Source organism: Callithrix jacchus, chromosome X, assembly GCF_049354715.1.
Source record: "Callithrix jacchus isolate 240 chromosome X, calJac240_pri, whole genome shotgun sequence".
Lineage (NCBI taxonomy): Eukaryota > Metazoa > Chordata > Mammalia > Primates > Cebidae > Callithrix > Callithrix jacchus.
Window position 1 is genome coordinate 55,534,328 of NC_133524.1, and position 17,402 is coordinate 55,551,729.

Genomic DNA, 17,402 nt, shown 5'->3' on the forward strand with positions numbered 1-17,402 from the left:
GGGATTGCTGGATCATATGTTAACTCCATTTTTAGTCTTTTGAAAAACCTCCAAACTGTTCTCCATAGTAGTTGTACTAATTTACATTCCCACCAACAGCGTACAAGGGCTCCCTTTTCTCTACATCCTCACCAGCATTTGTTATTGCCTTTCTTTTGGATATTAGCAATTTTAACTGGGGTGAGATGATATCTTATTGTAGTTTTGATTTACATTTATCTGATGATCCATCATTTATCTGATGATCCATTTTCATATGCCTGTTTGCCATTTCTACATCTTCTTTTGAGAAATGTCTACTCAAATCTTTTGCCTATTTTTAATTGAATTATTAGATTTATTCCTATACAGTTATTTGGGCTCCTGTATATTATGGTTAGAAATCCTTTGTCAGAGGATGCAAACATCTCCCAGTCTGTGGGTTGTCTCTTTACTTTGTTGACTGTATCCTTTGCTGTGCAGAAGCTTGATGTGATCACATTGGCCCATATTTGCTTTGGTTGCCTGGCCTATGCAGTATTGCTCAGGAAGTCTTTGCCCAAACCAATGTCCTAGAGATTTTCTGCAATGTTTCTTGTAGCAGTTTCATAGTTTTCAGTCCTACATTCAAGTCTTTAATGCATTTTGATTTGATTTTTGTATGTAGCCAGAGCTTATGGTCTAGTTTCATTCTTCTATGATGGCTATCCAGTTTTCCCAGCACAGTTTATTGAAGAGAATCTCTTTTCCCCAGTGTATGTTCTTGGCACTTTTGTAAAAAGTGAGTTCATGGTAGGTGTGTGGATTTTTTTTTTGAGACAGAGTTTTGCTCTTGTTGCCCAGGTTAGAGTGCAATGGCATGATCTCAGATCACTGCAACATCTGCCTCCCAGGTTCAAATAATTCTCCTGCCTCAGTCTCCCATATAGCTGGGATTACAGGAATGCACCACCACACTCAACTAATTTTGTATTATTATTATTATTTTTAGTAGAGATAGGGTTTCTCCATGTTGGTCAGGCTGGTCTCGAACTCCCGACCTCAGGTGATGAGCCCATCTCGGCCTCCCAAAGTGCTGGGATTACAGGCATAAGCCACCACGCTTGGCCTGGTGTGTGGATTTTTTTCTGGGTTCTCTATTTTGTTCTATTGGTCTATATGTGTGTGTTTATGCCAGTATCATGCTGTTTTGGTTACTGTAGTTCTGTAATATAATTTGAAGTCAGGTAATGTGATTCCTCCAGTTTTGCTCTTTTTGCTCAAGATAGCTTTGGCTATTCTGGGTCTTTTATCCATATAAATTTTATCCTCGGCCAGGTGCAGTGGCTCACACCTGTAATCCCAGCACTTTGGGAGGCCAAGGTGGGTAGATCATGAGATCAGGAGATGGAGGCCAGCCTGGCCAACATGGTGAAACCCCGTCTCTACTAAAAATACAAAAAATTAGCCAGGCATGGTGGCGCATGCCTGTAATCCCAACTACTTGGGAGGCTGAGGCAGGAGAATTGTTTGAACCCCAGAGGTGGAGGTTGCGGTGAGCTGAGATCGTGCCATTGCATACCAGCCTGGGCAACAAGAGCCCAACTCCATCTCCAAAACAACAACAACAAAAAAATTTATTCATATAAATTTTAGAATTTTTTTTTCTATTTTTGTGAAGAATGTCATTGGTAGTTTGATAGGGATTGTACTGAATCTGTAGATTGCTTTAAGTAGTATGTACATGTTAACAATATTGATTTTTCCAATTGATGAATATAAAATATTATTCCATTTTGTGGTATCCTCTTCAGTTCCCTTCATCAGTGTTTTATAGTTTTCATTATAGAGCTCTATCACTTATTTTATTAAGCTAATTCATAGGTATTTAATTTTATGTGTGGCTATTGTAAATGGGATTACTTTTTTTTTTTTTCTTTTTCACCTTGTTCACTTTTGGTATATAAAAGTGCTACTAATTTTCGTATGTTGAGTTTCGTATGTTGAGTTTACTGAATTAAAAAAAATGAGTTTTAAGAGTTTTCTTGGCTGGGCTCATGACTGTAATCTCAGCACTTTGGGAGCCCAAGGCAGGTGGATCAGGAGATTGAGACCATCCTGGCTAACATGGTGAAAAGTCATCTCTTTTAAAAATACAAAAAATTAGCCATGTGTGGTGGTGGGCACCTGTGATCCCAGCTACTCAGAAGGCTGAGGCAGGAGAATAGCTTGAACCGAGGAGGTGGAGGTTGCAGTGAGCCGATGTTGCACCACTGCACTCCAGCCTGGGTGCCAGAGTGACACTCAGTCTCAGAAAAAAGAAAGAGTTTTCTTGTGTAGTCTTTAGGCTTATAAGAGAGTATAATCTGCAAACAAGGATAATTTTACTCTTTCCTTTTTAACTTGGATGCGTTTTATATCTTTCTCCTCTGATTGCTCTAGCTAGGACTTTCAGTACTATGTTAAATAACAGCAGTGACAGAGGGAGTCCTTGTCATGTTCCAGAACTTAGAGGAAAGGATATCAGTTTTTCCTCATTCAGAAAGTAACTATTTTGGTAGATAGTGAGGGCAAAAATCCTAGGAAGTACTTCCCTTCTAAATAAAAGCAGCTCCATAAATCACTTCTTTTCTAACAAAAGCAGCCTGGAAGATTGAAGGTCAAACATAGATAAGGAAGCTGGAAGCTTTCATAGGGGGATGCAAGGAGCTGCACAGATAGAAAAGGCCACGTAGGGTCAGGCATCTCCACCATGGGGATTCTACCTCCCCCTTTTTAGCACATGCATAGTAAGAAAGAAATGAGCAACACGGAGTGGCTCAGGCTGAGGACCCGCCTGCATAATAAAAGATTAGGGTAGAGGCTGCCAGTGATTCACCACCCATGCAGATGACACACCTGGTCCTAACTAATTGTACCCTATGTGGATCAGATACTTCCTCCCCACTAGCTCATCAATAACAACCCCTGTATTTCACTGCAGGATGGCAATGCTTTTTCCGGGATCCCTCTCTGTAGCAGAGAGCTGTTATCTTTCTTTCTCCTATTAAATTTCTGCTCTAAACCTCACTCTTGGTGGGTCCGTGTCCTTGATTTCCTTGGTCGTTAGACCAAGAACTCTGGCTGTTACTTGAGGCAACCAGGCCACTTCAGTACTAGCTGTGGGTCTGTGGTATATAGCTTTTATTACATTGAAGGATCTTCTTTCTATCCTTGGTGTTTTCAGGGTTTGTATCATGATGACATAAGGAGTTTTATTAAATGCTTTTTCAGCATCAATTGAAATGATTGTATGGCTTTTGCCCTTCATTCTGTTGATATGATTTATCACATAAATTAATGTGCATACGTTGAAACATCCTTGCATCCCAGGGATAAATCTCACTTGGTCATGATGAATATTCTTTCTAATGTATTGTTGAATTTGATTTGCTAGTATTCTGTTGAGGATTTCTGCATCAATATTCATCAATGATTTTGGCCTGTAGTTTTCTTTTTTTGATGTGTCTTTGTCTGATTTTGGTATCAGGGTAATACTGGCCTCATAGAATGAGTTTGGAAATATTCCCTCCACCTCCATTTTTCAAAATAGTTTGAGTAGGATTGGCATTAGTTTTTTAAATATTGGGTATAATTCAGCAGTGAAGCCATCAGGTCCTGGGTTTTCTTTATTGGAAGACCTTTTATTATGGCTTCGATCCTGTAACTTGTTATTGGTCTGATCAGGTTACTGATTTCTTTCTGGTTCAATCTTGAGAGGTTGTATGTATTTAGATTTCCAATTTTATGGGCATATAGTTGCTCATAGGAGCCAGTAATGATCCTCTGAATTTCTGCACCATAAGTTTTGTAATGTCTCCTTTTTCATTTCTTTTCTATTTTTTGGTTTTTCTTTTGAGACAGAATCTTGCTCTGTCGCCCACACTGGAGTGCAATGGTGTAATCTCACCTCACTAGAACCTCCACCTCCTGTGTTCAAGCAATTCTCTTGCCTCAGCCACCCTACTAGCTGGAACTACAGATGCCTACCACCATGCTTGGCTAATTTTTGTATTTTTAGTAAAGATGGGATTTCGCCATGTTGGCCAGGCTGGTCTTGAGCTCCTGGCTTCAAGTGATCTTCCTGCCTCAGCCTCCCAAATCCTTTTTCATTTCTGCTTTTATTTATTTGGGTTTTCTCTCTCTCTCTCTCTTTTTTTTTAGTCTGGCTAATGGTTTGTCAAATTTGGTTAACTTATTACAAAGCAACGTTTTGTTTTATTACTCTTTCGTAGGTTTTTTTTTTATTTCGATTTCATTTATTTCTGCTCTGATCTTTATTATTTCTTTTACTAATTTTTGGTTTGGTTTGCCCTTTCTTTGAAGCTGTTTAAGATGCATCATTAGACTGTTTATTTGAAGTTTTTACCTTTTTTGATGTAGGCACTTATAGCTATAAACTTCTTTCTTAGTACTGCTTTTGCTGTATCCCATAGGTTTTGGTATGTAGTGTTTCCATTATCATTTGTTTCAAGAAATTTTTCAATTTCCTTCTTAGCTTCTTCATCCACCCCTTAATCATTTAGGAACAGCTTGTTCACTTTCCATGTATTTGTATAGTTTCCAGAATTCCTCTTGTTATTAATTTTTAGTTTTATTCCACTGTGGTCTGACAAGATGTTTGATATTATTTTATTTTTGTTGAATTTTTTTATGACCTAACATATGGTTTGTCCTTGAGACCAATCCATGTGCTGAGGAAAGGAATGTATATTCTCTAGCCATTAGGTGAAATGTTCTGTAAATATCTATTAGCTCCATTTGGTTTATAGTGCAGATTAAGTCTGTTTTGTTGTTGTTGTTGTTGAGTTTCTGTCTGGAAGATCTGTCCAGTGCTGAATGTGGGGTGCTGAAATGTCCGTCTATTATTGCATTGGGGCCTATCTCTCTCTATAATAGTATTTGGTTTGTATATCTGGGTGCTCCAGTGTTGAGTGCATATATATTCAAAATTGTTATAGGCTTTTGATGAATTGACCCCTTTATTATTATATAGTGACATTTTTGTCTCCTCTCAAAGTTTTTGTTTTGAAATCCATTTTTCTTTATTTTTTAAAAAATCTTTTATATTAAGTTCAGGAGTACATGTGGTGCAGATTTGTTTTACAGGTGAACTTGTGTCCTGAGGGTTTGTTGTACAGATTATTGTGTTTTCCAGGTATTAAGCCTGGTACTCATGAACTATTTTTCCTGATCCTCTCCCTCGTCCTAACCCCCACTCTTTGGTAGGCCTCAGTGTCTGTTGTTCTCCTCTGTGTGTCCATTTTTTTCTAACTTTTAGCTCCCACTTTTAAGTGAGAACATTCAGTATTTAGTTTTCTGTTTTTACATTACTTTACTAACTATAATGACCTCCAGCTCCATCCATGTTCCAGCAACGGAGATAATGTCATTCGTTTTTTATGACTGCATACTATTACATGGTATATATGCACTGCGTTTTCTTCAGTCTACCATTGATGGTCTTTTAGGTTATTCCATGTTTTTGGTATTGTGAACAGTGCTGCAGAGAACATACGCATGCATGTCTCTTTATCATAGAACAATTTATATTCCTTTGGCTATATACCCAGTAATGGGATTGCTCGATTGAATGTTAGTTCGGTTTTTAGGTCTTTGGGGAATCACCACACTGTTTCCCATGGTTGTTGAACTAATTTACACTTCCGCCAACAGTAAATAAGTGTTTCTTTTTCTCCACAACATCACCAGCATGTTATTATTATTATTATTATTATTATTTTTTACTTTTTAGTGATAGCCATTCTGACTGGTAAGAGATGATATCTCATTGTGGTTTGAATCGCATTTCTGTAATGAACAGAGACGTTGAGCTTTATTTCATATGCTTGTTTGCTGCATCCATGTCTTCTTTCGAAAGTGTCTATTCATGTCCTTAGTCCACTTTTTAATGGTATTGTTTTTGTTTTGCTTTGTTTTGTTTTGTTTTGCTTTAGACAGAGTCTCAGTCTGTTGCCCAGGCTGGAGTGCAGTGGCGTGATCTCCACTCACTGCAACCCCTGCCTCACAAGTTCAAGTGATTCTCTGGCCTCAGCCAACCTAGTAGCTGGGATTACAGGCATGCACCACAATGCCCAGCTAATTTTTGTATTTTTGGTAGAGACAGGGTTTTACCATGTTGGCCAGGGTGGTCTTGAACTCCTGGCCTCAAGTGATCTGCCTACCTCAGCCTCCCAAAGTGCAGGGATTACAGTTGTGAGGCATTGCGCCTGTTTTTTTTTTTTTTCTGTTTTTGTAAATTTGTTTAAGTTCCTAATAGTTGCTGGATGCTAGACCTTAGAAAGATGCATAGTTTGCAAAAATATTCTCCCATTCTGTGTGTTGTGTGTTCATTCTGGATAGTCTCCTTACTGTGAAGACGCTTTTTAGTTTAATTAAATCCCATTTGCCAATTTTGGCTTTTGTTGCAATGGCTTTTGGCATCTTTGTTATGAAATCTTTGCCCATTCCTATGTCCGGAATGACATTGTCTAGGTCGTCTTCCAGGATTTTTATAGTTTTAGGTTTTACATTTAAGTTCTTAATCCCTCTTTAGTTAATTTTTGTATAAGAAGTGGTCCAGTTTCAATCTTTTGCATATAGCTAGCCAGTTATCCCGGCACCATTTTTATATTGCTTGTTTTTGTCAACTTTGTTGAAGATCAGATGGTAATAGGTGTGAGTTGTGGAGCATTATTTGTGGGCTGTGTATTCTACTTCATTGAGTGATATGTCTATTTTGGTACCAGTATCATGCTGTTTTGGGTACCATGACCTCCTAGTACAGTTTGAGGTCAGGTAACATGATGCCTCCGGCTTCATTCTTTTTGTTTGGGATTGCCTTGCCTATTCGGGCTCTTTTTTGGTTCTATATATGAATTTTAAAGTAGTTTTTTTTTTCTAATTCTGTGAAGAATGTCATTGGTAGTTGAATAGGAATATCATTGAATCTATAAATTGCTTTGGTCAATTTGGCCATTTTGACAACATTGCTTCTTCTTGTTCATGAGCATGGAATGTTTTTCCATTTGTTTGTATCATCTCCGAGTTATTTGAGCAGTGTTTTGTAGTTCTCATAGTAGAGACTTTTGTCCTCCCTAGTTAGCTGCATTTCTAGGTATTTTATTCTCTTTGTGGCAATTGTGAATGGGATCGTGTTTCTGAGCTTGGCTCTGAACTTGAAGGTTATTGGTGTATAGAAATGCTCCTGGATTTTGCACATTAATTTTGGATCCTGAAATTTCCTGAAGTTATTAGATCAAGGAGCTTTTGGGCAGAGAGTCTGGAATTTTCTAGGTATAGAATCATATTGTTTGCAAACAGAGATTGTTTGACTTCTCTGAAAAACATAGTGGAGTGAAAGAAAACATCTGTCCGCAATGGAAGAGAACAATAAAAATGCCCAAGAATAAATTTAATTTGAATGTGAAGAACTAATATGAAGCAAATAAAATCATTGAGAGGGATACATAAAAAGACTTGAGGAATTGAGGAGTGGCTGTTTCTTGGATAGAGAGATTCTAAAATAAAAAGACAGTTATTTTCCCTCAGTTAAGATGTAATTTAAAAATAATAATTAGTATATCAACAAGAATATTTTAGCACCTGATCAAATTATTCCAAAGTTCATCTGAAAGACAAAAGTGTTAGAATAGTTAGAAAAGGAGAAAGCAATGAGGGAGGGCTAGCATTATGTCACATTTCTAATATAATTAATCAATAGTGATTAAAATGGTACAGTAGTGGTACAGGTATAAATAACTCAATGAAAATAATTAAAAGACAGTTACATACAAATTCAGTGGGGATGTAGGAGATGATAAAAGAGCCATTTCAAAACAGTGGGTGAAACAGGGATTCCACAAATAATGGTGATTCTCTACCACTTTAACGTTGTCCAGTTAGATCCATGATTTTGAAGATACAATAATGTAACAAAAAACTATGAATCTTTTATTGTATTGGAGTGGGTAAGATCATTGCAAGCATGACAGCAAACTCATGAAGGAGGCAAGAAAATGATTTATGAGAGCATATGTAAAATAGGTATTAAAATATGTAATATTTATTTCTATCATGGTGAGTTTTTCTGAAACACATTCTTCCCTGAGAGTAACCTGGGGCTCATATTCTCCAAAGCCATTGGAAGTGAAAGAAAGGTTGGGTGGGGGAAAAGAAAAGTGCTTTCTTTGCAAGTTCATTTTCATTGTCAGGAGAGCTTGTGGTTTAGGTTCTCCACGGAGGCAGGAAAACTTCAGTCCCTTGGCGAATGCCTCACTCAGTGCGCATGCTGCACAGACCTGTTGCTGTGCGTGTCTGTTGCTACGCATGTCTGTTGCTGCGCTTGCGCCTTGTCGCCCAGCTTTGTCCGCGCAGAGTTCTGTAAGGAAACGTCTTGTCTTCATTCTTTCTGCCATCTTCATTCTTTCTTACTGACTGAGACTCAGCAGGTAGGTCCACAGATCGGTCTTTCAGGGAATTTAGTTGTGAGTGAATGTCAGGAGCCAGAGAGCTTCGGACAGGTCCTGTGGCACAGTTCGTGGTTTTTGAAGGAAACGTGCCTCTTGGCAGTCATCTGGCTCCTCTCAGGTCGTGACCCCGCCATGGGCCTTGTTGCTGGGCTAGGATGAGGGAGGAAGGTGAACGGCGGAGGAGAGAGACACGTGAAGATGGGGCGAGTGTTGAGAATGCTGTTAGAGGTGATTGAGTCCCGAAAACTCCTGGAACTCTCTGAGGGAGGACAGTTTCCAGACTCCTCGGTAGGGACGTTGTGGGTGGTAAGGAAGGGGCCTGGGAACTGGGAATGCTGTGGGCTGGTGACTGTTGCCCTGAGGTCTGTAGAGTGCCTGGCAGAGGTGTCCTGTGAGGAGCATGACCTTCACTGTGTCGCAACTTCTCACCTCCGCCATGGACATCATGGGAAAGAATGGGCGAAGCTGTGCATTCCAACAAACCACGATTTTTTGGGAGACGGGGGTTGGCATGTGGAGGAGAAATGAGCCTAGTAAGTCAGAGTTGGGCGAAAGCAGTAGTCACTTCAGTTTCAGTTCTTGGCCCATATTTTCATAAACGTGTTCATGATGGCGAGTCTAATTGTGAAACCAAAACTCTTAAAATTTTAAAAGGCCCCTTTCTTTTTACTATGGCATAAGGTGATTTCTATGCTTGTTTCACTATGATATAAACAAATCTGTACTATTTTGATTGGAAAGCATGCGTGCTTATCATTGCCCTGTGACTCATTTTGAAAATACTTTCAAAATTAAAAAAGTACAAATCATTATTTTGCTATGGAATGTTCATATATATATAGCTAAGTTGTTACACACATTTTTCATATAACAATATTCTATTTTCAGTGGGAACTATGAGTGAGCATGTGAGAACAAGACCCCAATCCTCAGAAAGAGGAAATGACGAAGAGTCTTCCCAGCTGGTTGGACCTGCGATTGTGAGTCCTTCAACATTTGATGTTTTCTATTAACACAATGGAGTTTTAAAAATATTTCTGAGCTAGTGTACATGAACTGATACACATCTTCCATGCTGATAAAAAATATTAATGGCATCTCATGAAGGAAACTTTGGTTCAGGAGTATTATATTCTGGTGTTGCCTGTATGGATGTGGATATTTCACTATGTATACATATGTATATATAGTGGAAAATGTCATTAGACTTATGATTGACTTATTATGCACCTATGCATTGTGTGTATTAATATTACTGACTTTTTATTTGCATACAAACTTATACCCTTAGGTCCAGCAGCCCACTGAGGAAAAACGTCAAGTGGAGCCGCCAACTGAAAATCAGGGTGAGGAGATCAAAAGTAAAGGAGCACCTGCTGTTCAAGGTAAAGGGAGAGTGAAGAATAATGATTATGGGTGGTGGAGGTGTACTTATGTATTATATTTTATGACATACCCGTAACAGGAGGAAAGAAAGCATTGGGAAGGAATCTTAAACATTTCCTACTGCTGCTATGGGGAGGAGTGGGACAAGGATGCATACAAACCACAAAACTTTTCTACCGTTTTGACAGGGGCTTTTTATTGATTGGATATTTGCATGGTTGCCATAAAACTCTGAGTATTTTCCACAGCTCCTGTATGGTTTTCCTCCACCAGTTTCTGCCTTTTTTTTTAATGTTTCTGTGGAAGAATGGCAGCTTGCAGCTTCCTAGTCTGCCATTTGCTGCCAGCTCATGTATTTTTAAAGATACTTTTTTCACACATTTATTAATACTTCCTCATGCCACATAATAGACTAAGTGCTGGAGATGCCAGTGCTAAATTTCTGCATAAAACTAGTAGTCTAGTAAGACTGACTCAAAGAAATCACTGATTTAATGTGCTAAGTATAATGAGTACAAAAGGGATGAATAAGGTGTCTAAGGCCAACTTTGGGAAAGGAAAGGGCAATCTTTGAAAATCTCTGCTTTCCTGTTTTTTGGCAACAGACTCCTGAAAAAATTAGCCTACAGGTTTTTATTTCACAATGATGAAGGAACAAATATTATCATTTCCTCGTTCATAGTTCACATTTTAATTTGTAAATTGATGATCTTTTTATCTTTAAGAGCTTGATATGGAAGCTCTTCAACAGGAGCTAGCTCTGCTTAAGATAGAGGATGAGCCTGGAGATGGTCCAGATGTCAGAGAGGGGTTTCTGCCCACTTTTGATCTCACTACTGTGTTGGAAGAAGGTATGTTATTCATTAAGATGCAAATTATAGGATTTCTATTTTCACAGTATATTTTGCAAGACACAGGTAAAATTACTGCTATTTTAATATCATGCTTCACATATAACGAGTCTTTGAAGATAGCTCAGACCCCAAATGGTTGCCTTACACACTATCAGAGATAGAGGGTCAAGTGTGGTGGCTCACGCTTTTAATCCCAGAACTTTGGGAGGCCGAGGCAGAAGGTTCACTTGAGGCCAGGAGTTCAAGAGATAGGGAAAAATTGGGACAAAGCTAATTGAATTACAATATGAAAGATATGAAACATGCTAAGAGAGTAGATTTCAAGTGTCTTCACAGCTATGTGAAGTAATGCACATATTAATTAGCCATTTCACAATATATATATATTTAATGTATCATGTTGTGCATGATAAATATATATGATTTTATGTGTCATTTTTAAAAGAAAGATATGAAAATGTTTTCTGACTTTCGAATGTAAGTCATTCAACCAACAGCCAATAGTTTTCAGATATTTTGATAAAGGCCTGTTTTTAACAAATACATAACATGTTTATAATAATCATCAGTTTATATTGTGATATTAACTGTGATGGTAATGGCTTGAAGCTAGCATGGGTATTTAGTTTACTGAATAAACTGAAATGCTTTCAAGCATGTCAAGACGCAAAAGTACCAGTGAAAATAGTGACAAATGGTTACCCTACCTAAAGCAGCTGTATAATGGGTAAACTAGTCCAAAGTAACATTTCTACACTTTTCCACAAGAGACACAAAACAAATGTAATACTGACTTTTCTGTTTACTTCACTTAGGCAGTTCTAGGCATATTCTATATTCGGAGTGTTATTTCATATCAAAATATTTAAATGGTACTTTTAAAAAATTCTTTTTTTCTTAGGTTTTTGTTTAGTTGAATTTTTACTGAAAGTGTATGCATGTTTTTGCTTTCTACTTATACATAAAAAATAGATTCAGTTGATTTGATTCATTCTGAACTCGAATAGTCTCTTTGTTTCCTTATTGTACTAGAAAAAGTGGCATGAATTAAATATATTGCTAATATGCCTGGAAGTCTACTTTCAGAGTTTATTTAAAGGCTAACTGGATGTAAGCTTAAGGGTCACCCTTAAGGTTCTGATTTTAGCTAATCAACACTGTAGTTGTTCACCTCTAGTGTCATCTAAATAAAAATCTGCTGAATAACATGCCCTAATTTTTTATTTGTATTATAGGTGAAGGGCAATCCGAGGTTTAAACCAAGACAAATGAGGACTGAAACCAAGAATGTTGCTCTTATGCTGGAAATTTTACTGCTGACATTCTTTTAATAAAATTTTACATTTTCCTGCAAAGAATTCTTGCACAGTTTTGTAATTTATTTCTAGGTTTTTAATACTCTTGAGAATCGTATCTATTTTGAAGGTTTAAATCCTGTGTTTGAAATGGTATATAGAGATAATATATTGGTAAGTTGATTTTCTATCCTGCAACCTTGCTGACTATGTTTATTAATTCCAAAAGTTTACTTCTAGATCCTTTTGGATTTTTAACATATACAATCATATAACCTTTGAATAATAACAGTTTTTTTGCCATTTTTAATACTATTCCTTTTATTTACTTTTCTCATTCATGTTAGTGGACAGAATTTTCCAGTACAATTTGAATATAATTGGTGATTGTAGACATCCTTGTCTTGATTCTGATCAGAAACAGATCATTTTCCACATTTCACCATAATGTTTACTGTATTTTTCTTGTAGGTGCAGTTTATCAGAGTAAGGAATTTCTATTCCTGGTTTGCTATAAGTAGTTATCCTCAGTATATGTTGAATTTTATCAAACACTTGTAGTGCATCTACTATGATGATCACAGGACTTTTCTTTATTAATTGGTTTATGTGGTAAATTACATTGACACGTTTCTACATTACATCGCTGAGCTCCCATTTTTATCTTACCATCCCAATAAAACAGTTCTTCAACAAAGGACTTCATTCAGTGTCCACAGTGCTTAGGGAATGCCAGGGGATTATATATGTTAATGATTTTTACCCCATACAGAGTTTTAAGTATATTTCTTTGATCCAAAAAGATTTAAAATCTGTGGTCCAAATTAAAAAATGAACCTAAATTTAAAGGTATCCCAATTTGCCACAAAATATGTGAGGCGTCCATAAGCTGAGGTAAAGTTTCTTGCGTCATATCTGTACTGTCTCTTTTTGGCCACGGTATGAAACAGCTGTGGGTTTTCATCCTGGTCCTGAAATATACTGGCTGGAAAATGTACTTAAATTATTCTGATCTGCTTCCATATTTCTAAATAGAATTGTAATGTGTATCTAAATCACTGCTATCATGAGTAAGTGAGCAAACCTATATGGAGGAGATATTACATTATAAATAGATTTGTTTCATTAGTTAGATTCCATTTTTCATTAAAATTTTCTTTTTTGCATTTTTTAACCTTTACAATTATACTTCTAGCAAACAATATTGCTTTTGAATTTCAAGTAGGGGATATCAAATTAACTTTTTTGATGAATTTGAGTTAAACTGATTTAAACTTTCTTTTTTTCCTTATTGCTTTTTTCTTTTTTAAATTGAATATATTAATTGATACACATGCATTAATGCCTGCCATGTTAAGAAAGTGTTTGCGATGCTGAAATTGAAAAGTACTTGCCATGAGAGATACCACACTCTAGTTTGAGAAACAGCCACATAAATAGAAAAGCAGTTGAAGAGTAGAAGAACACAGGCAAGGGGCCCATAAAACAACAAAAGCAATGAATACTGTAGCCTAGAATCAAGAGTCAAAGGGAAAGAATGATTGTGAGAGTAAAATAACTAGATTGGACTTCCCATATCTGTTGATTACTGGGTTTATATTCTTGATTCTTTATTGCCATAAGGTTGAGTGACATTTATGCCTTACACTCATAAATACTAAAATAATCAGATAGACAGTCTTATGTTGATTCAAAAAATGTTCACTGATGGACTGGTCTGTTCTTCAGCCCCTTTGGATAAGATCAGTGAATTGGCCAATACAGCCCTTAACTGAGGGCCAATCTGACCAGGATGTCCAAGATTTGTTATGAACATAAAGATAGGAAATGTGCTAGTACTAGGTACTTCCAGACAGTGTGGGATGAAGGCCAGAAACACCTGCCTAAGAGAATATAAGTTTGGAAAGATAGTTCTGTGATTTGCAATGTATTATTCACAGTAAACAAATTGCTGGTTTAATAATGGCATATTTGGTTAAGTGAGTAGCATATGTCACAAACATGAAGACAAAAACCCAAAACTTGTCTGATAACCTGGGAATCGGGCTCTGGGCATTAGTCTAGACAGATGCTAAGGACATAGGAATGGTTCATGCAGGGTAAGAGCTCTTAGAGCTCAGAGTCTAATTAGTAAAGAACCATTCAGAAGATTATGACAATACAAACGTAAAACAAGCAATGACAGGGATGAGCCAGGGGATGCTCAGAACACAGAGGCTGGCCCTGTAAACCAAAGTGGTTGTTGGAAGTAGCTTCTTCCAGGGGGTGATGTGTGTGCTCTAGATAGTTTCTCTGTAAATAACTTTTAATCTCTCTGGTCATTATTCCCCTTTCCATAAAAAATATATCTATCTCCACTCAATTATCTCTTTTTAATAGATGAGGTAGCTGAGGATCAGAGAAGGTGAACTTGAAGGATCTTATTCAAGTTCAAATCTTTGGCCAGTGGAACAGCCAGTTTTCAGCGCTTTCAGTTTACACGCATCTTTTATTATATTAGGTTGGTGCAAAAGTGATTGCAGTTTTTGCTATTAAAAGTAATGGCAAAAACTGCAATCACTTTTGCACCAACCTAAATAACAATTTTTTCGTTCTTAATACTGTTTTATATTTTAATTAACATTCACATGCTGTGTATACTTTGCTTTCCTTGTCCCATAAATTATTTTTCTTGAGTTCATTTGCAGTTGTAGAACTTCATCGCTAAACAGGCAAAACATTTTTAAAAGTGGACTGTGCCACTTTGCATTCCCACTAGCAGTAAATCAGGGCTATAGTTGTTCCATACCATCATGAACACTTGGTATAGTCAGTTGTTTCAATTCTGGTCATTCTAGTAGTTGTGTAGTAGTATATCCTCTTGCTTTTAATTTGCATTTCAATATGTTGAACATATTTTTTTGTGATGGAGTCTCACTCTGTTGCCCAGGCTGGAATGCAGTGGTGCGATCTCAGCTCACTGCAACCTCCGACTGCCGGGTTCAAGCGATTTTCCTACCTCAGCCTCTCGAATAGCTGGGGCTACAGGAGCCCCATGAGCCACCACACCCAGCTAATTTTTTTGTATTTTAGTAGAGATGGGGTTTCACCATGTTGGCCAGGATGGTCTCAATCTCCTGACCTGTGATCCACCCACCTTGGCTTCCCAAAGTGCTGGGATTACAGGTGTGAGCCACCATGCCTGGTCATTGAAGACATTTGTTGTGTTCATTTATCATCCATACATATTCTCAAATGCCTTGTACATATTTTATTGGGTTGGTTGTCTTGTGTGTGCGTGTGTGTGTGTGTGTGTGTGTGCATGTGTGTATTTTAAGAATTTACTATTTATATTTATTCTTGGTATTCTGAAAGTGTACAGTAAAACACCTTTGTCTGAGGCTCTTCACTTATGTTGGATAATCATGCCCTTCTTTGTTTAGGGGCATTTCTTTGCATAATTTCTATGATAATTTCTTCTGCCTCTTTCACTGTTCTCAGTATCCAGAGATTTTCTTAATCTAAATCTATATCACCTTTATTAAAACTTTTAAAATTGTTTCACTGTTGTCTTTTATTGAATGCTTTTTTATTTGCTACCTAATTTCTAAGAGTCTTTAAAACTACTTTTTCATAATTGATAGCTAAAATATAAGTATACAGCTTAACCAGTTGAGTGCTCGTTGTTGATACCAAAGTGAAGGCAACTTCCTAAAACATATTGGATACTCATTTTTCCTCCTCTGCTATGGAAGGATGTACACAGCACTGGAGTTGCATGTTGCCCATAGACTTGTAAGCACTGCCACCCCCTCATCAATTTTGACAACAACCTAAATTTTTTTAAAAGGATAAAAAGATAGTCCATGGGGAGCAGGGATTCTTAAGTTGTACGGACTTTGGTTGGAGTGCTTTAAATTAACTAAGTTCAATTTGGGGCACGCTGAAACTCAGGGAAAACTGATTTCTGCTATTCTTTCCAAGTCATCTGATGACTGTCTTTGATTCAGAACTTTGGGTCTGGGGAAGAAGAAAAACTTGGGGAATGAGTAAAAATAGAGAGATTATTGTTTTCTCCACTGATAAAGATAAACCCATAAAGTCTGTCCTATTTGTTCTCAAGTCTGCCCATTAAAGGTGATTGAAAATGTTTTTCTGTTGCTCAAGCTTTGGGTTATAGACTTTTGTCAGGAACTATGTGCTGGGTCAGAAGCCATACTGAAGATGGATGCCAGCCCTCCACCCCCCTTCTCTGCCTCCATCAGCGAGGGATCCTTGAGGTCTAAGAGATATTTATTTCAGCTGCTGGGATCATCTTCTCTGGATGAGGAGTATAATTATACAAATTAGTCTATGACACAGGGAAAGAAAACCTCAGGAGGATGAGATGTATCTGTTGGGCAACACAAGGCTAAGAATCCAATGATGAGGCAGCAGCCCCTCCATGTTCAGCTCAGATCAGAGTCATAGGCACCTAAAATTCCAAGATTCACAGGATGACAGTTTGCTGCAGTTTTGTAAAGGGGCTTCCTTCACAAAAAGTATGCATTGGTGGTACTGGTAACAGCCATTGCTTAATTTTCCACTGCTGCTTTTTTCACTTAATTCAATAGTTCTTAAGCCAAAGCTTTACCAGTGATTCATCAGCATTGAAGACTGAAGCCTGTTCCTCCAAGGTAACCCAATTGAAGTATGCTGTCTTCCTGAACATATCTTCCAACACTCTTAGCTGTTCCAGAGTAAAGATGTGTTCATTCAAGCATATCTTGGATTTGTTGGCATGAGATTCTTTGATGTGCAATAGTTCAATCAGCTGGGTCACATCTGAATTACTTTGTAGTGCCTCAGTTTACTCTATGACAATATTTTTAGTATTGAGCCATAATTCAATTACAGAAAAATTCACTCTTGTTCTGCAGTTCGAGTTTTGACAAATGCATGCAGTGTATAAGTACTACCACAATCAAGCTACGGAATAGTTGTTAGCCTCAAATTTTGTCTTCTACCCGTTTTCAGTCAACCTCCTCCTCTATCTCTATCCCCTAGCAACCACTGATTTGTTCTCCATCACTATAGTTTGGTCTTTTGTAGAATGTCATAGAAATAAAATCATGGAATATTTAATTTTTTCACATCTGGCTTCTTTTACTTTTCACTATCCATTTGAGATTCATTCATGCTGTCTATAAGTACTTTGTTCTCCTCTATTGATGAATAGCATTTCTCTCTATGGATTTAACATAATTTTATTAAAGGACAAATTGAAGGACATTTTATTTGTTTTCCTTTCTTGGAGATAAAACCACTGTAAAGATCTATAATGTGGTTTGGATATATTGTCTACTCCAAATCTCATGTTGAAATGTGATTCCCAGTGTTGGAGATGGGCTATGATGGGAGGTGATTGGATCATGGAGGCA

At 37.3% G+C, this 17,402-nt stretch overlaps 1 protein-coding gene across 2 annotated transcripts in view; it reads left to right on the forward strand.

Moving 5' to 3' along the window:
• The window catches only part of LOC100414863 (putative G antigen family E member 3), a 35,132-nt gene extending 23,066 nt beyond the window's left edge, over positions 1 to 12,066 (forward strand). The window contains exons 1-5 of one of the 2 annotated variants that reach the window (XM_035288629.3): positions 8,351 to 8,447; positions 9,357 to 9,448; positions 9,760 to 9,853; positions 10,580 to 10,705; positions 11,944 to 12,064. In XM_035288629.3, coding sequence (XP_035144520.1) covers positions 9,365 to 9,448; positions 9,760 to 9,853; positions 10,580 to 10,705; positions 11,944 to 11,966 — 327 coding nt within the window. In that variant the 5' untranslated portion in view covers positions 8,351 to 8,447; positions 9,357 to 9,364 and the 3' untranslated portion in view covers positions 11,967 to 12,064. Of the gene's footprint in view, positions 1 to 8,350; positions 8,448 to 9,356; positions 9,449 to 9,759; positions 9,854 to 10,579; positions 10,706 to 11,943 lie in introns of those variants that run through there. The other variant, XM_008989370.5, reaches the window with a different exon arrangement.
• The last annotated feature ends 5,336 nt before the right edge of the window (positions 12,067 to 17,402 follow it).